Consider the following 17,759-nt stretch of genomic DNA (forward strand, 5'->3'; position numbering starts at 1 on the left):
CTGTAATAAACTTAATGCAAGTTTTCTAACTTGAAATATCAGGCTCAAAACCATTTTGATGATAAACTGCCAATGACTGCTATTTTTTTTCCCTGCGGTCCTCCCAAATGTCTGTTTTGGGAGTATGTATATTTGGTGAGCGGGTACAAAATTCCACAATTGCTATACGGCAGCAACAAATGCATGTGTATATGCATGCTACTATAATTATGATAGTGACATTTTTACGACTACAATACAATACCACAATACCACTGTAGTACCATACAATACTACAATACCACTCACTCCAACATTGCAAAAAATGCACAAACTTTGACTAAAGTAAAATCTTTGTATGTCTAACCAGAAGTTTTCTCATCTGGCCACGTAGGCATATTTCTTTCTATACTTAAACTATAGGGTTATAATGGAGTAATAACTAGTGACAAAAATGGCTAGATTCACATTGATTATGCTTGATTAATTAAAATCTTATTAATCAAATTCTTGTTACGAAAACAGGCCTACGTATTAGGCCAATACTGTTTTCACTTTGAGATTCACAGACAAATCCCCTTCGCTGAACACTTTAAGATGACTGTAATCATATTTGAATTCACTTGACCACTTGTCATTTGAAAACGCCAGTCATTTCCTCTTCCCGTCCCGGTGTGTTGTTAGTGCTGCTGTGCTCTCGCTTTGACATTCATGGGCTCCAGGTCTTATCTGAATGATTGAATGCAGGTGTTTGCCGAGCTAAATTGCGTCGTTTCAATCCGAGAGAGAGTTCCCTCCGGATTCATCGCGGGTCCCTGTAGGCCAGCCTTCGAGAAGAACAGCATGTTGTACATCCACATAAAACGGAAAAAATATGAGAGGTACTCTCCTCTTTATGACACAGAAATTAATCTGTCACTGGAGCTGGATGTAAATCTCAGGCCTGCTTTGCAAAATACTGTTTTAAACCCCTTTACTCTGTATTTTATATTTTATTGGCAATAAACATAAAGCAGCACAAAGGGATAATGTCCTCATCAATATTATCACAAAATGATAATAAATTTTAAGGCTTATAAACTTTAGAAGGAATTTTCTTCCTCAGTTGAAACTGAAGTTGCCTTTGAGGCTTTTAAATGTAGATCCCTTATAAACGGCAAAAAAAATTATGTATAAACCGGTATCATTTAGTAGATTTCACAAACAGTTACAAAGAAATGGCAAGTAACAATCAAGTTGAAGTTCGACATTTACCCTTCCAAAAAAAGTTTTTATTTTTTTTTCAGTGTACAGTTGCTTTAAAAAGTTACCTGTATCTTTGAAGTAAACATTTTTTGATAGGCTAATATTAGTGTAAGAAAATAAATAAATAAATAAATTCTGTGCAACATCTAAACACCTACACTATTATTTAAAAATAATTACGATTGATTTTGTAATATTATTTCATTCATATTTCAGTGTTTACAAAACTATAGGCTACATTTAAAAATGTTTAATTTGATTAAATATTTAAACATTTCTTTATTAACAACAGCTATGTACTAATATGCTAAATTGAAAATGTTGTTTTAAATTTTTTTTTTTTAATTTAAAAACCACAGAAACAAATATGTTTATCTCAACTCAAAAAAAAAAAAAAAAGTTTTTCGAAGGTCACAATGCAATTTATGTCATTATTTTTCTTCTGTGCATTAGCTGAAATCACAATACTTTCTATTTATATTAAACATAATCCATGTGAAAACAGTCAGTAAGGCTGTCCGGGTCGAGATCTCCATAAGAGGTGAGAAATATCCAGGCCTTGTTTCATTTTAATTCCTGTCTTCCTCAAAACGTTTCTTCCTCATTAGGTTTCTCTCTATGCTCTGAAGGAATGAGGCCTGCTGGGGCCATTAGAAATGCATTGTCAACTCTTCAGCGGATCTCATCCTCAGAGACCACAAACTAAACCGGGGAAAGATCCAGTGGAGGAGCCTCTTTCTGCTATGCTAATCAAGTTAGCTGGAGGTTAAATTAACATTTTTAATTTAAAAATTAGCACCAAACTAACACAGCAAAACACACTTATGATTAAAACATCTAAATAAACCCTCCTCGCCGAAGAATGAGCAGGAGAAGGCAGTGTGAAAACAATTTTATTGCTCCCATAAAGCACGTCCAGAGAGGAAACACATCTGAATGACATTGAGTCGTTGGCCGATTATGTATGAGATGAATGGACTGGCTCAGGCGTGTCAATATGCTGTGGGTGATTATCATGGAAATGATTGGGTGGTAAAACACGACGCTCGATTCCCTCAAGTATCCAGTCAGGGAAAGTGTTTTGTAATTAAAGCCTTCATGTGGCGATATGTAACGCATGTGTGTGAACCGTATTTAAATTTGATCCCAAGCAGGATCTCAAACAGCAGGAAAACGCTCTCTAATGTCTAAGATACTATTTTCTAATTTATTTTCAAATTAAGGGATAAAATATGCTAATTCCAGTGGGGATCAAACATTAAGTATTTGTTATTGAATAAAAAATATTAATTAAAAAGGCAGTTGCAAACATCAAAGGAATTCCACAGCGGTTAGCCGCACAAACGGAGTCTGTGACTCTATCGCTCTCTAGTGGAAGTACAGAATAAATGCAACCCGCAATTTACAGTTTATTTACAACAGAAGCCCAGGAAGTATTTGGCAGGGGACTACCAACTTTTTGGTGCCAAATACCCCCAAATGTGATGAACCTCCTTCTTATAATTCAAAGGCAGAAATATATTACATATTATAGTGATAAATATTAAGACAATATATTATTTACATATATAAATGTATAAATAACATTTATATGTATAGTGCTTTTCACTATAAATATAGATCCAGAGCAACTGGCCTATTTTTTAATTTATTTTTTTGTGATCTAAAATTTGCTATTGAACCCCTAGTACCTGTTGGGCATTAGTATAAAAAACTTAAACATTTATGAACGTCATTCTATTAGATAAAATATAAACCGAGCAAAAGCAATGCTGTAAGACAATTGAATTTATAAAGCAATAGATGTTAAGGCACATTCATGTGGTTTAAAGACTAATTTATGTTGTGTGTGAAAAAAAATAGTATGTGTGATAATATAAAGACACTATATTCTTAAAATATGTTTAAGCCAAAATAACTGATTTAATTTTTCAATAATTTTTTGTTTATTGAAATGATTAATAACATTAATGTATAGTGTTTTTCACAACAAATATTGGTCCAAAGAATTCTTAATATTATTATTACTATTACAATCATTATTACTATTATTATTATTATTATTATTATTATTACAATCATTATTAATTACTTAAATTATTTAATTTAAAATTACTACATAATCTAATCTAAAAATGTTAATTGATCCTCTACTCCCTGAATCTTATTTTTTAAATTAATGAGTGCAAACATATTTAAAGCAACAACAACAAAAAAGACACTTTAAATGATAAAGCAAGAGATATTGTTAAATGTAGCGTCCAAATAATTTTTGAGAGGTCACTGTATCTAAATATCATTTAAAATACAAAATACCTGGGTTGTTTTTCATAGAAAGAAAGAACGAGCAATTAAAAAAGGATGAGGCAGAGATGAATGTTCTCTTTTGTTTTATTCCTATAGAAAAAAGGCTAAACGTACAAGTGTATATGTTCTTTACGTCTTTATAACTTCAAAAAGACACCAGTATCATAGCTGATTCTCTGGTAGTCATCTGACTGGGATTCTGTCTCTAAAGGGCTGTACACTATATGGCACATTTATCTCTTATGCTGTACATTTTGCGATCCGTCTTAATGGAACACACATGGTTGTTTCCAGTCTAAGCGAGTGCATGATTACTGGGTGCCTGTCTGTTAAGCTGCAGCAGGGTAGGGACTATACTGAAGGCCAGGCACAGGGCATCTATGTCTGGACCTGCGCAGAGCTCAAGTACTTCTCGTAGTCCTTCCCGGATTCGGTCTCTGATTTAATCGTCTCCCCCACACAGGCTCAGCAGGGCCCGCTGGTAGTCTCCCTTTGTGTGCTCCTGAGAAAATTAAACAGAAATAAAGCAACACTTATATTTAGAAAAACCACAGGATCAGTTGTAAACATTGGCATGTCGTAATATTACAGGAACGTACCGCAATGGTCTGGTATAGAGACTTCCCGTGATGGGCTTTGAACTCTTGTCTGATCTTCTTGAGGTCTACCTCGCACCGGGAGACTATGATCCGGGTTAGCACCTTTTCCTTCGCTCCTTTGCTCTAAAAGACACATATACGCAACATTAAAGGAGAACTGCAAGACATACAGCAAGACATCTGAAACAGATACATTACAGATTAACTTTTTTAATGCTTTCTTCCATGCTCGCCAAAGAATAAAATGTGCTCATCTTTTACCTTCATGGCGTCTTGCAGTCTGTTGGCGAAATACAGCTGTTTGTTTTCAAAGCACTGGACTGAGGAAGAGAAGATGTGGAGATCAGGTCAGAAAACTGACCAAAATTATGAAGGATTGAGAGTAAGAAATGATCAACACCACCTGCCTCTGACTAGCATTAAAGATGCTAATCATGGGTTTCTTGGCTTCCACTAATGCTTATGCATTTCCTGTCGCAGCATTAATTTATTAAAATGCATCGATTATTTAAAGTGTCATCTTTGTTTTTTCTTGATGTCTAGGTACAACGTTAAAGGCTAATGGCTAGCTATAAAAAACTGGTCTAGCACTCCATCATATCTCATCCTAACTTCCTGTTTCAACAGGATATACATCAACAGTGGAAGGAAAGTTGAGTTTCATGGGGTCTTCAGAGAAAAGTCTCACCCAAGGTAAGGAAGGACTTCTCCAAATCTCCTTTCACCTCTTTGCTGATGCTCTCCTGCATGTCATAGGGGCTGTAGCTCTTGTACCTTTCAAACACTGTGAAAGAAAACCCCAAATCACATTAATTATGTGTGTGCTGTTATCCTATGAGACGAAAGGAAGGGTTAAAAGACTCACAGACCTTTCTGGAGGTGAGGAACGCTTCTCTCAGACATGATGGAGATCCAGCACTTCACATCAGTGCCTTTCCGTTTGACCCCAGCATCATACAGGGCCTGCACAGAAGATTTGAAATATTTTAAATAAATGTTAAATAAATATATATATAAAAAGTAGTAATATGTAATATGTATTATAATTTTTTTATTTATAATTTCTTAATTTATTATATATTAATAAATGTATATAAATATTTTATTAAAAAAGTCTAATATTTACTTATAATACATAAACAAAATTATGTATATATTGCATATATATAAGTTTAATATTTAATTTAAATGTAAATAAATAATATATCAATTATATATAATTTAAAAAAATATTTAATTTCTATATTTTAAATTATTAAATGTATATATGTATTTATTAAAGTTTAATATTTACTCAAACGTACAAACTAATATACTAAGTATATAAATAATAAATTTCTTTATAAATATATCATTTATATATATTGTAAATGAATAAATGTATATAAATATAAGCTTAATATATAATTAATGCAAATAAGTAGCATATAAATATTGTTATAAATATTGCACAGCAATATTTCCAGCACTCTGAAAATCTAAAAAAACATAGTGAAGCCTGCTCCCAACCTTATCACTATAAATATTGCACATAAATGTATATAAATAGTTTAGTTTGTAAAAAAAAGTTTACTGAAGTTAATGTAAATAGTGTATAAATAATATTTATAATAATTTTATTATATATGTTTTATTTTTTTTATTTTAAAATGTAAATAAATTTAGAATGTTTATGTAACATGTAGAAAAAAATGAATATATATATATATATATGAGAATAAATAATAAAGTTTGATGTTTAACTGAAGTAAAAAAAAAAAAATGAACTGAAGTTAAACACTGTTCCTCAAATAAATGCGTGATTTCTAAAGGTTAAATTCCATTATTTATTCATGTTTCAATGAAATGCTGAGAGATAAACCACAAGAACTTACTCTGGCATCTTCATCGATCTTCTGGTAGTCAATGACGGAGCTGGGCTCATCTCTCTTGGCCTGATGTGGAACGTGGTCGCGTGTCCGTCATGGTTTGAGAAGTTACAAATACTACATTAAACACAAATCCTCAGGATCTTAATTCAGACACATAAAAAGTGTTCCCCACCTCAACCAGAGCAAGCAGGAGTTTAGCGAAGTCTCCTGAAGTATCTCCAGCCACATCCTTCTCCAGCTCCTTCTTGAACACTGCCATGAGACACACAGGTTTATATCACAACCTCATGCTCCTAATAAGTGCATTTAAATACTCTCATACTCACATTCCTTGTAGACTTTCTTGATCTCCTTGAGCTCATCATTGCTTCGAGAGCAGAGGATCTCAATCAGAGACTCTTCATCTGTTCCCAGACCCTGCAAACACACAGAGGTTGTGCTTTTGAGGACCTTGACAATCTAGATTTCACTCCCTTTTCATCTATGTAAAAACCGATTTGAATTAAAAGTCATTGATGTTTAGTTCACCTTGATGGAGGCTTTGATTTCGGAGGCATCGTACTGGGCAGTGCTCTTCATGAGGCCCAGGATGACTGTTTCCAGAGAGCCAGACAGCGCCCCCTTCAGGGCTGAGATCATATCCTGAAAGTGTGATGAATGAGCATTACTGACTGATACATCAATACAGAAGTACATACATATATATCTATATACACTGACCTTCTTAGCTCTCCTTTCATATGCAAAAGCGATTTCCCGCCGTTGGTTATATGTACGTTTGGTCAGGACATCAAATATGGTTTGCTCATCCACCCCTAAAACAAATAATGTCATTTATTTATTTATTTTTAACTCACCCAAATGTCACTTAATCATATTGAAATATCATTCACACACTATATGTTAGATATTTTATTAACAGTATTTGATTGATTTCTTTGTAAATACATTCATATAATTTTACATGATTTTTTTTCGTAGTTTCGAATCTAATATATATGCTATATTAACGTTTATAAAAATGTTTTTATATGCACAATATATAAATGTGTATCAGATATTTTATTTAATAAAATATTTAATATGTTGCCCTCGTAAGGTCAAAAATGTAAAATGACTTTTTACATTACATATACCATATTTCACAATAATTGTACATATTTCTAATTATATAATGTAAAAAAAAAAAATTCAAATTTAGGGCTCTGTAAATATTACACTTCATATATTCACAAATTGTTGCTTTACAAAAATGTTCTGAAAAAAAAAATGCTAAGGTCATAAGGTAATTTCTTCATTCTTAAAAAAAAAAAAATCATAAATGCTTTGAAATCCGGCCAATATTTTGGACATTTTTTTTACAGTTTGGTAAGTTGGAAGCATCATTTATGCATTTAGAGTTTTCCTTGAGAATGTTAATAGAATAGAGTATGGAGTCATTGAGGGCAGAGGAAAGCTTCTTGCTTCAATCAGACGTTGCCTGAAACTGTTCCACATGCGGTTCAATCCCTTCCAGACAGGATGATGACTCACTTCTACCACTAAACAGCACATTCTGGGCCATTTTACTTCATTACAGGCACAGCCCATAAAGACATGGGCCGAGTCAAAGCCCACAACCAAACATGAATGTCAATCATCTGTTTAATGGTTCATAATCATCATCATATTGCAGGCCTGAACAAGATGCCACAAATACATCTGGCTGCTCACATGATGTCGTCAAGCTCTCTTACCTTTAGTTTTGATAGCGGTCTCGATTCTAGCAGCATCCTTATCTGGATCAAAGTTCGGCTCTGGCACCACAGTGGGGTATGTGGGCTCCCCCTATAGAGAGGAACAATGTGATCATCCCATGAATAGATGGTGCACACTTAAAGGTCATATTTATGTGTAAAATAGAAATATTACTTAACCACTTCAGCTGTTATTTTGATTTTTTGAGAATTAGGCATATGCAATATTGGACCCACCGGTGGGTCACCAGAGTTGATGTGGTTAAGCATTAAAAAAAAGTTTTTTATGAAAACTTACCCCACCCAGTTGCAGAGTGAGCTGCCCTAAGAACTCAGAGATCATCGCCATCCTGGACTTCCTGTGGGGAGCAGCCACACCTATTCATTTCCATTATATTTAGCTTTATGCGTCGGATATCTATCATGCTGTAAATTGAACAACCATCAGATTTACATCGGTTTTCTGCATCCTAAAGTGCAGTCTCAGCTTTCAGAGAAGACTCTTAAGTGTCCCGTCACATGCTTCACAGGGTTATGTAATGCAGAGTGCATGGCAGTTCACAGAGAACAGCGCCCCTTTGCCCCAACTTGTGTTGAGAAAAACTTAGTCATCCTGCCATAGTCTTAAAACAAAAAGCTAATGCAAAAAAAAAACTAATTTTGTCATCCTTCAAGGAAATAGTCTGTGCGAGGCAATCGATAATGCAAGAAAAGTCAGTTTACTACTACTTTATTGTACACTTTTTTTTCTTTTTTTCTTTTCATATTTTATTTAAAGCTTTTCACATTTTTAACAGAACAACCCCCCACCCCATGCCAGCAAAAAATAAATAAATAAAAAAAATTAAAAAAAAATCAATAATGATAAATGCCTGTCAAAAGTGCATATACACACAGAAACATACAATATCCATACATATATGTATACATACACACATTGCAAACCTCTATACATACATTAAAAGATACTTAAAAGAGAATGCCAATACAAATGTTTACCCAATTATGAAGAAAAAATAATTATTGCACCCTGCAAGATGCTATATAATCTACAGTACCACGCCTATTAGAATATATGTCCAGTCTGTTAAATTCCATGATCCCCTTCTAGAAATTCCATAAAGGACTTCCAAATCTGAAAGGATTTCTTTGGTTTACCAGCAATTTCATATCTGATCTTTTCCATATGCAGCACACTGCTAAACTCTGTAAGCCACAACTCAAATTTAGGTACAAACTCTTTGTTCCACGTCAACAAGATTGTCTTCTTCGCTATTGTCATCCCATATTGTATCAACTGAATTTGATTAAGGTTATAGATCTCTAAAGAAGGGGCCCAACCTAATATCGCAACAAGGGGATCATGAGGAAAATCAGTTTTAAGTACTTTTGAGTAAAAACAAAAAACCTCGGACCAGAATTTACATATTTTTGGACAGAACCAGAATAAATGAGCCAATGTACCTTCATTAGACTTGCATTTAATACACAAAGGTGAGACAGAGGGATATATAGAATGTAATTTTGTACGAGAGTAGTGCAGTCTGTGTATAACTTTATATTGTATCAGTTGAAAATTAGAACTGATGGAGCAAGATCTAACACCTCGGCCCAAGAATCTTCTGAAATATCTATACCCAGGTCTTTTTCCCAGGATATCTTTAAATATTGTGTACGAGGTACTCTGGAGTTATTTAAGCATTCAACAAATTTAGAAACCAGACCCTTCATGTCAAGTTCAGAGGTCATACAATAATAAAGATGCTCAGGAGGGTTATAGGTTTCAAAATTAGGTATATTACTTTTAACATAGTTTCGTACTTGTAAATACCTGAAAAAATGAGCGGGGGGTAGTTCAAACTTTTGTCTGAGCTGAGCAAAAGAAGCAAATACGTTGTTAATGTATAAATCACCTATCAATACAATTCCTTTTTCTTTCCATGATAAAAAAGTTGTATCCGTCTGCGAGGGAGGAAATGCATGGTTATAGGCTATAGGAGTAAGAGAACAAGTTTGAGGGAGTTTAAAGACCTTCCTAAGCTGATACCACACCTTTAAAGAATTTACAATGATAGGGTTACAATTCTTAAATTTTCTAATAGGTTTATTTTCTGCAAAAAGTAAAGCAGGGAGGGAGGAGTCCTGAATATCCCGCTCAATAACGAGCCATGCAGGAACAGTAGTAGTCAATACCCCGGGATATGCACTACGCCAATACATTAAGGCCCTTAAGTTGGCTGCCCAATAGTAGTGTTGAAAACAGGGAAGGCCTAAGCCTCCTACATCTCTCGCTTTACAGATATGAGCTTTAGATATACGATGGGCTCTATACCCCCAAATAAATGGCATGATCACCGAATCAAGTGTCTTAAAGAATGATTGGGTTAGAAATATTGGGACATTTTGAAACAAATAGAGAAACCTGGGTAAGGTAACCATTTTGATTGCATTGACATGACCAATCATTGTTAAAGGGAGTACTCGCCAAGTCTCTACATCTCTCTTCAGTTTGTCTATCATTACTTTGTGATTTGTTTCATATAAACTTTTGAAATGTCTAGGAACAGTGATACCAAGATATTTTAATTCACTTACAGTTCTAAAGGGGAGGTTATTAACAAAAACTGGATCCATTGTATCATATAATGGCATAAACTCACTTTTCTGCCAGTTAATTGTGTATCCAGAGAGGGTGCCAAACTCCCTGATTAGGTCGAACAAGAAAGGCAGAGATCTCTCTGGATCTGAAAGAAAAAGAAGAACATCATCCGCATACAATGAGATCTGGTGTTTTACACCCCCCATCATAACAGGAAAAATATGCGGATGATTTCTTATACTTATCGCTAAGGGTTCCATCGCGATAGCAAAAAGTAAAGGGCTCAGTGGGCAACCCTGACGGGTACCACGATGAAGGCGGAAAGAGGGTGATCTGTTGTTGTTTGTGAGAACAGAGGCGGAGGGGCAAAGATACAACATCTCAACCCACGAAGAAAAATTTTGTCCCAGTCCAAATTCTTTGATGGTGCTTAATATGTAGGACCATTCCACACTATCAAATGCTTTATAAGCATCCAAGGCTAGAATGGCTATTTTATCATGTTTTCCTTTACTCCTATAGACACTGTTCATGAGCCTACGTACATTATGAAAAGAGAATCTCCCAGGAATAGAGCCTGTTTGGTCTTCATGTATTATTGAACTGATACATTTACTTAACCGGTTTGCTAAGATTTTAGTAAATATTTTAAGATCATTACCAAGGAGGGAAATGGGTCTATAAGAGGAAGGGTCCGTACTATCTTTGTCTTTCTTTAAAATCAGTGCAATATTGGCCGAGTAAAGTGTTTCTGGTAATTTTTTGTTTTCAATAGAATTTTTAAACATCCTTAACATCAAGGGGCCAATTTGATTAGAAAAGGCTTTATAAAATTCTATGCAGAAACCATCTGGACCAGCCGCTTTCCCATTGGGAAAACTTCTAATGGCTGTAAAGACTTCTTCCAATGTGATGTCTGAATTTAAGTTTTCCCTCGCATTTTCACTGATTTTAGGAAGTCCTAGGGAGTGGAGAAATTTTGTAATATCAACTGAGCCTACAGTACTTTGAGAGGAATATAATTCCTGATAGAATTCACGGAATACATTATTTATTTCTGTTGGTCAAGGCCCCGGATTTAAGCTTGATGGTTTTTATGGCTCTACTAGCTTGTATGCCCCTAAGTTGACGAGCTAACAAGCGGTTGGGTTTGTCACCTAGTTCAAATTGTCTCTGCTTTATCTTTGATAAAAGGGTACTAATTTGGGCAGATAAGAGTGTATTATATTCATATTTTAGCTTCATAATACTCGCCAAAGTTAAATTGGACGATGTGAGTTTGAACTGATGCTCTAGCACTGGCAGCTCCGTCTCAATTTCTGAAAGTCTTTTGCCCCTCTGCTTTTTCAATTCTGCTTGAAAAGCTATAATTTGGCCTCTAATGACAGCTTTAAGAGCTTCCCATAATGTTGAGTCAGACACATCCCCCTTATCATTCAAAGTAAGAAATTCAGTAATATGGGTGGCAAAAGTTTCCTTAAAACGGTCCTCATTTAATAGAGTGGGATTAAAACGCCAAGAGTAAGGGGAGTTTTCAATCCCAAAGTCTACTGCAATAGAAACCGGGGAGTGATCAGATATTAGAATATTATGGTATTTAGAGGATAAGATCTTGGAGGTTAACTTAAAATCTGTTAAAAAGTAGTCAATCCTTGTGTATGAATTATGAACATTAGAAAAAAAAAAGAATAATCTTTGTCAGTAGGGTGCTGAAGCCTCCAAATATCAAGTATATTAAGTGAATGAATGAGATTATTAAGAACAGTAGCTGAATTAGAAGGTTTGGGAGGGCTGGGGGAGTGCCTATCCATAAAAGGATCCAAGATGCAATTGAAGTCCCCTCCAATAATAAGATAAGTGGAGTTGACATCAGGAATGATATTAAAAACAGATCGGAAAAAATGCGGGTCATCGAAATTCGGAGCGTACAAGTTCACAAATGTAACATGTTTCTCTAAAATTGTGCCAGTCACAATGAGATAACGACCATTGATATCCTGTTTAGTGGACAAATGTTGAAAAGGAATATTCTTGCGTATTAATATAGACACACCACGGGCCTTCGAAGAGAAAGTAGAGTGGTACATTTGGCCTATCCACCTACATCTAAGTCTGTGAGCACAGGAATGCTTAATATGAGTCTCTTGCAGGAACAATATGTCTGCATGGAAAGAATTTAAATGCGTGAAGACTTTAGATCTTTTAACAATATCATTTAAACCACGCACATTCCAGCTCAGAATATTCAAATGCTTCTTAAGGGAGCTCATTTAAGTGTAGTTTGTGGTAAACCACAGGGTAAAATAAGTGACAATTAAGTACAGGCATAGGCATTGTAAGATGTGCAAAACAAACAAAAAAACTAATAAACAGAAAAATAAACTGGCATAAGTTTAACCCAATAAACCCGCATCTCGAACCCCCGCGAGAATCAAAATACCCCATTTAAACGTGGGACAGCCGAACGGGACACAAAGAGGAGGGGGAAAAGGATAAAGCGAAAAAGTAAACAAAAATCGATCGACGACTTAACTGCTTTTAACCTAACCTAACAACACAAAGCTCCGTCTCCACTCATAATAGTAAGGGAAAAAAAGACTTCGCGTATAAACGAATGCACATTATAACGTTAACGTTACCAATAAACACACACCAAAGCATAAACACCTGAACAATATTCAGACATTACTGTCCTGGTCATTTTTTAGTCCTCCTTAATGACAAAATTAACAAGTCCATGGGTTGCGCAAGCTATCGGTAACGTAGCTATAGGAACAGTGTCTTACCATGATGTACCACCGTAACATTAATCTGCTTCGCGATCCATCACCGTGAGAGATTGTCAATGTATGATTCGGCCTCCTGCGGGGACGAGAATATTTTCTTCGTCTTCTCATGAGTGAAGATGAGACGGGCAGGATACAACAGACCATATTTTATTCCTTTAGCTCTTAGTTTCTCCCGTGCACCGTCAAAACTGCTTCCGTTGGGAGGACACCTCTGCTGGAAAACCCAGGAAGATACTGATTCGACCCCCGTCAAAAGAAAGCGGACTTTGGTTAAGGGCAAGCCGCAGTATTTCAGTCTTAACAGTATCATGATGAATCCTGGCAATCATAACTCGCGGCCTGTTGTTCACGACGGGGCCAATGCGGTGAGCTCGGTCAACCTTTACACCACGCGGAAAGTTAGCTTCGCCCAACAGCGAAGGTAACAAGTCAGATACAAACTGTGTAGGGTTACCCTTCTCGACGTTTTCAGGAAGACCGGCGATCTTGATATTTTGCCTGCGGGATCTGGCCTCTAAGTCCGTTACCTTAGACTTCAAAGACGTATTCTCCTGTGATAAATTGGAGCAAAGCTGCTCCAGCTGAGAGATGCGGCGCTCATAGTCAGTGCTAGCCTCTTCCAGGTCAACGATACGTGACGAGTTGGCCGCTAGTGTTGACTTCACTCCTGACAGGGAAGCCTCCAAGTCATTAAATCGCGTAGTCATGGTACTGTACATTTTCCAAATGGCCGAAAGAATAGCCCTAGGCGAAGGCTCGTCTTCACCCTCTAGAGTTTGAGAAACATCGATGTCTGTGGCCATAGTAACGTTAACGTTACCTTGACCGCACGTGTTTGTAACAGCCAACTTCGGACTTGCTGGGTTGCCTTCCACGGAATCGGCAGCCGGGGACGGAGCCTTTTTGATAGCTTTTTTAGATTTATTCATCATTGGCTTGTTAATTATGCACAACTATCAAATTTAGCAGGGATAACGAAGTTTTAGATGATTTATTTCGCCAAGTGTGACGGAGCTAAGTGAAAACGCGTCCTACTCCATGTGCTGCTCTCTAGCGCCCATTGTACACTTCTAATTAAATCATTAACTTTTAATTCTATAATGAATGCAAAAACACAAAAATGCTTGTAAATCATGCTAGTTTTCCCTCTAAAATGCTGAATTTTGCAAACATTCCAGACGTTACGTATGATATGCTGCGGTCGCTAGGTAATTAAGATGACAGCAGGACCAGTAAACAGTCATTTTAAAAACCAGCATTGGGTAAAACCTAAGCAAACAGGCACACCCATGAGAGGGCATGCTGGGGAAATTCCTTACAGCATGTGAGACAGATCCAGCTATAGCCCAGTCATTTCTCATTATCTAGTGGTTCAAGTTTTAACCCTCTGGGCTTCTTCGCCCGAAAACGGGCGAAAACTTGAACGTTTTGAAATGTTTAATTTTTTTGCTTCATCGGATGGGGATGAAACTTAGTGACTTTTGTTGTATTACCTATATGAACATACAAAAAAATCAAGGAGATGATTCTGATATGTTAAAGGGTCGTAAAAAAAAAAGTCACACTTAGCTTCCTCCCGCCCGAAAACGGGCGACATAGGAAATGAATGGGAAATACGAAAAAATAGGAAAACTCAGAGAAACTTTTGGTGGTACAAGCTACAGATCAGCAACTGTGCTGAAAAAAAGTGTACAGCAATGAAGGGGTGAAACTCTAGAACATCAAGAGTGCAAATAAGATCCCCCCCCCCCCACACACACACACACCCACGCACACAAACACACACACACATACACAGATAAACTGGCGACTGCAACAGCAAATTTGTAGAATATTCCACATAAAATCAATAAATGAAAAAAAAAAACTTGCTCAAATGCACACACACACACACACACACAGAGAGAGAGAGAGAGAGAAAGAGAGAGACTGGTAAGACTGCAACAGCAGATTTTGAGAATATGCAAAAATAAATAAATAAAAAATACAAAAAGAGACTCTCGCTCAAATGCAACACACACACACACACACTCACTCACACATACACACACACACACACACACACACACACACACACACACACACACACACACACACACATTGTGTTCCCTTTCTAACCAAATGCTATAGTTTGATTGTAATCATAATGCAAAATCTGATACTTATCTAAACATTTTTGTTAAGAAAATAAAGTAATCATCTTTTAGAATATCTAAATGTATATCTAAATTAAAAAAAACGAATAAGATAGAGAAATCATGTCTAAAACAACAAAAGGAATCAAAAAGCCTTTCTATATAGGATATATAGGAAGCTATAGACAGCCTACAGGCTGGTACAGGACATTACACAAAAGTGGCTATTTTTTAAAGCCACTAGATGAAGTTCTTCTCCTGGAACATTTTTTTTTTAGGCTGGCATTCTATTTTGATGTGAAATGCTGCATTTATTGAATTTTTTTTTTAAATAAATATAAAATAAAAAATGATATATTAATTCTAATGGAAAAAATAGCTCATAAAAATTATATAATTAATGCAAAGTATCATAAAAAAATCTAAAAATTCTAAATAATAATCAGAAAACATTATAGAACAAAAATATATTTGATTGGTTATCCTGGGAAAAAGTAAAGTACAATTTTAAGGCTTCGCCCGTTTTCGGGCGGGAGGAAGCTAAGTGTGACCCATTTACGAAGAAGCCCAGAGGGTTAAAGAGTTTCAAAAGAGCCTTTCTTGGGGAATCTATTGATTTGCATTCAAAATGGCTAATGTAAAAAGTAAACCATTATTTTCCTTAGATGTTGATTTATTTAAAAAAAAAGAAAAAAGTGCCTTAATGCATAAGTTTAACAGCTTAAGGAAAAAGGTTTGACCTTACCTGTAGTGATCAGCAGATCTCAGATGCTGTGCAGAACAATCCCAGCTGTGGACTGTATGAAGGGTGTGGTGGTTAAATAAGCAGAGGTGGTCCAAGAGTCTCTTCACCCTGCCCATTGAGCTCCACCCCTCCAGGACACGCCCACTCACTGTCCACCTCACAGTCTAAAGGGGCAGAGCTTCACTGTGGACGTTTATAAACCTCACAGTATGAAAGGAAGTGGGAAACCATAGCTGAGGTTTCAGAAGGGAAATTAATTTATTAATGTGGTACTGAACTATTTGTTAAGCGGTGACTTCCAACTAATCACTTAAAAATCCCAGAATGAACATTACGTCATCATTTACTAACCATCATGTCATTTTCAAACATGTATGAACCAGTGTTGTTATTACCAATTAAGACTAAAGCGATTTTCAGTAACTGACATGAATTAAATATGAATTTTAGTAGAATAACTTAAACAATTACAAAAGAAAATTAAAATTTCCCTTTGCAACTAACTATAAAGTATTCAAATTAAATTGAATGACTATTCAATTGAAGTAGTGCAATTATACTAAACTTGAAAACTGAAATAAAAATAAATTAGATAAATATATTTTAAAAACAATGACTAAAAAAAATCAAATGAAAACCGTTTTCTTTTTAATAAAAGCCCTTTGCAACAAACTGAAAGAAGTTGAAATTGAGGTACTGAAATGACCAGACTTTAAACTGAAATAAAAAATAAATTAGCTAAATAGAAATATTTAAAAAAACAAACTTACAAAATGACCAAAACTTCAAACTAAAAATGTAACTAAATTTTTAAAATAAAACTATTTCAAAATATTTATACATTCTGTATTATAATACTAAAATAAGACTCTTATACTAATACTAAAATAAGAGTGGAATCAAATTTATTAAGAAATAAATCTTAAAAGCTCATAAAATAAAATAATAAAAATTAAATAAATAATAATATTGTGAAATGAGCCAAAAGTAATCAGATCTACAAACAGGTCTATAAAGAGTATAAAAATACCGAAAGGGTTTAGTGCAGAGCAAACCTGTCCACGGTGCTAATGCACAGACTAGACGTCTTTCTCTGGTGGGGTTTGTTTCAGTTCATAACAACCCACCCTAGGCAAGATCACACGCATTTATAATTCATGCTCTGCTAAACAACTGTGCAGAGGATATGATTATTTTAAACACACCTTCCAGCAAGGTGAGCGCAGATTACTACACTGTAGAATCACTTAGTTTAAGGATTGCAGATTAAACAGAGCACAATAGACGAATCATGCTCACAAATGCTCCAAAAAAAAAAAAAAAACACGTACAAACTGTGATATTTAAATGTGTTCTTTTTTTCTTTGTCTGTCTGTGTGTGCTTTACTAGTAGAAAAGTTGTCTTAGATTTTATCCTGAACTTCTGTTGGTATAGATGCAGCATTACTCAAAAGCAGAAAATTCCCTGGTAGAAATGCCATTACAGAAATATCCTGTTTGCTCTGTGTGTCACTCATGATTCATTTATTAAACTGGAAGTGTGGTTCAAGAGGAAAAAGTGCATACTATTCAGCTTGTCATGTGATCTCAACATGGCCACTACCATGAGGGGCGACCCTCCTTTTACAGAATAAAACCACTTTTTTATTATTTTTGTATTCTAAGGTCTTCATCTCATGTGAGTTCACATCATTTTAAAGTTAAGAATTACAAGAATCTACACGCAAAGAACAGTTTTAAATAAATGTTTAAAA

At 35.3% G+C, this 17,759-nt stretch overlaps 1 protein-coding gene across 1 annotated transcript; it reads right to left on the reverse strand.

Annotated features, from left to right (window-relative positions):
• Positions 1-3,608: 3,608 nt before the first annotated feature.
• On the reverse strand, positions 3,609-16,136 carry LOC132133403 (annexin A2-like). The gene is made up of 13 exons (XM_059546201.1): positions 16,006-16,136; positions 8,036-8,096; positions 7,738-7,828; positions 6,722-6,816; positions 6,530-6,643; positions 6,328-6,418; positions 6,174-6,253; positions 6,005-6,064; positions 5,000-5,093; positions 4,819-4,914; positions 4,392-4,450; positions 4,131-4,253; positions 3,609-4,033 (listed from the first exon to the last, which is right to left on the reverse strand). Exons 1-13 carry the CDS (start codon positions 16,119-16,121, stop codon positions 3,974-3,976), a joined length of 1,140 nt encoding a protein of 379 aa, XP_059402184.1. The 5' UTR covers positions 16,122-16,136; the 3' UTR covers positions 3,609-3,973.
• Positions 16,137-17,759: the final 1,623 nt, after the last annotated feature.

The sequence above is a fragment of the Carassius carassius genome, chromosome 50 (genome assembly GCF_963082965.1).
Source record: "Carassius carassius chromosome 50, fCarCar2.1, whole genome shotgun sequence".
Lineage (NCBI taxonomy): Eukaryota > Metazoa > Chordata > Actinopteri > Cypriniformes > Cyprinidae > Carassius > Carassius carassius.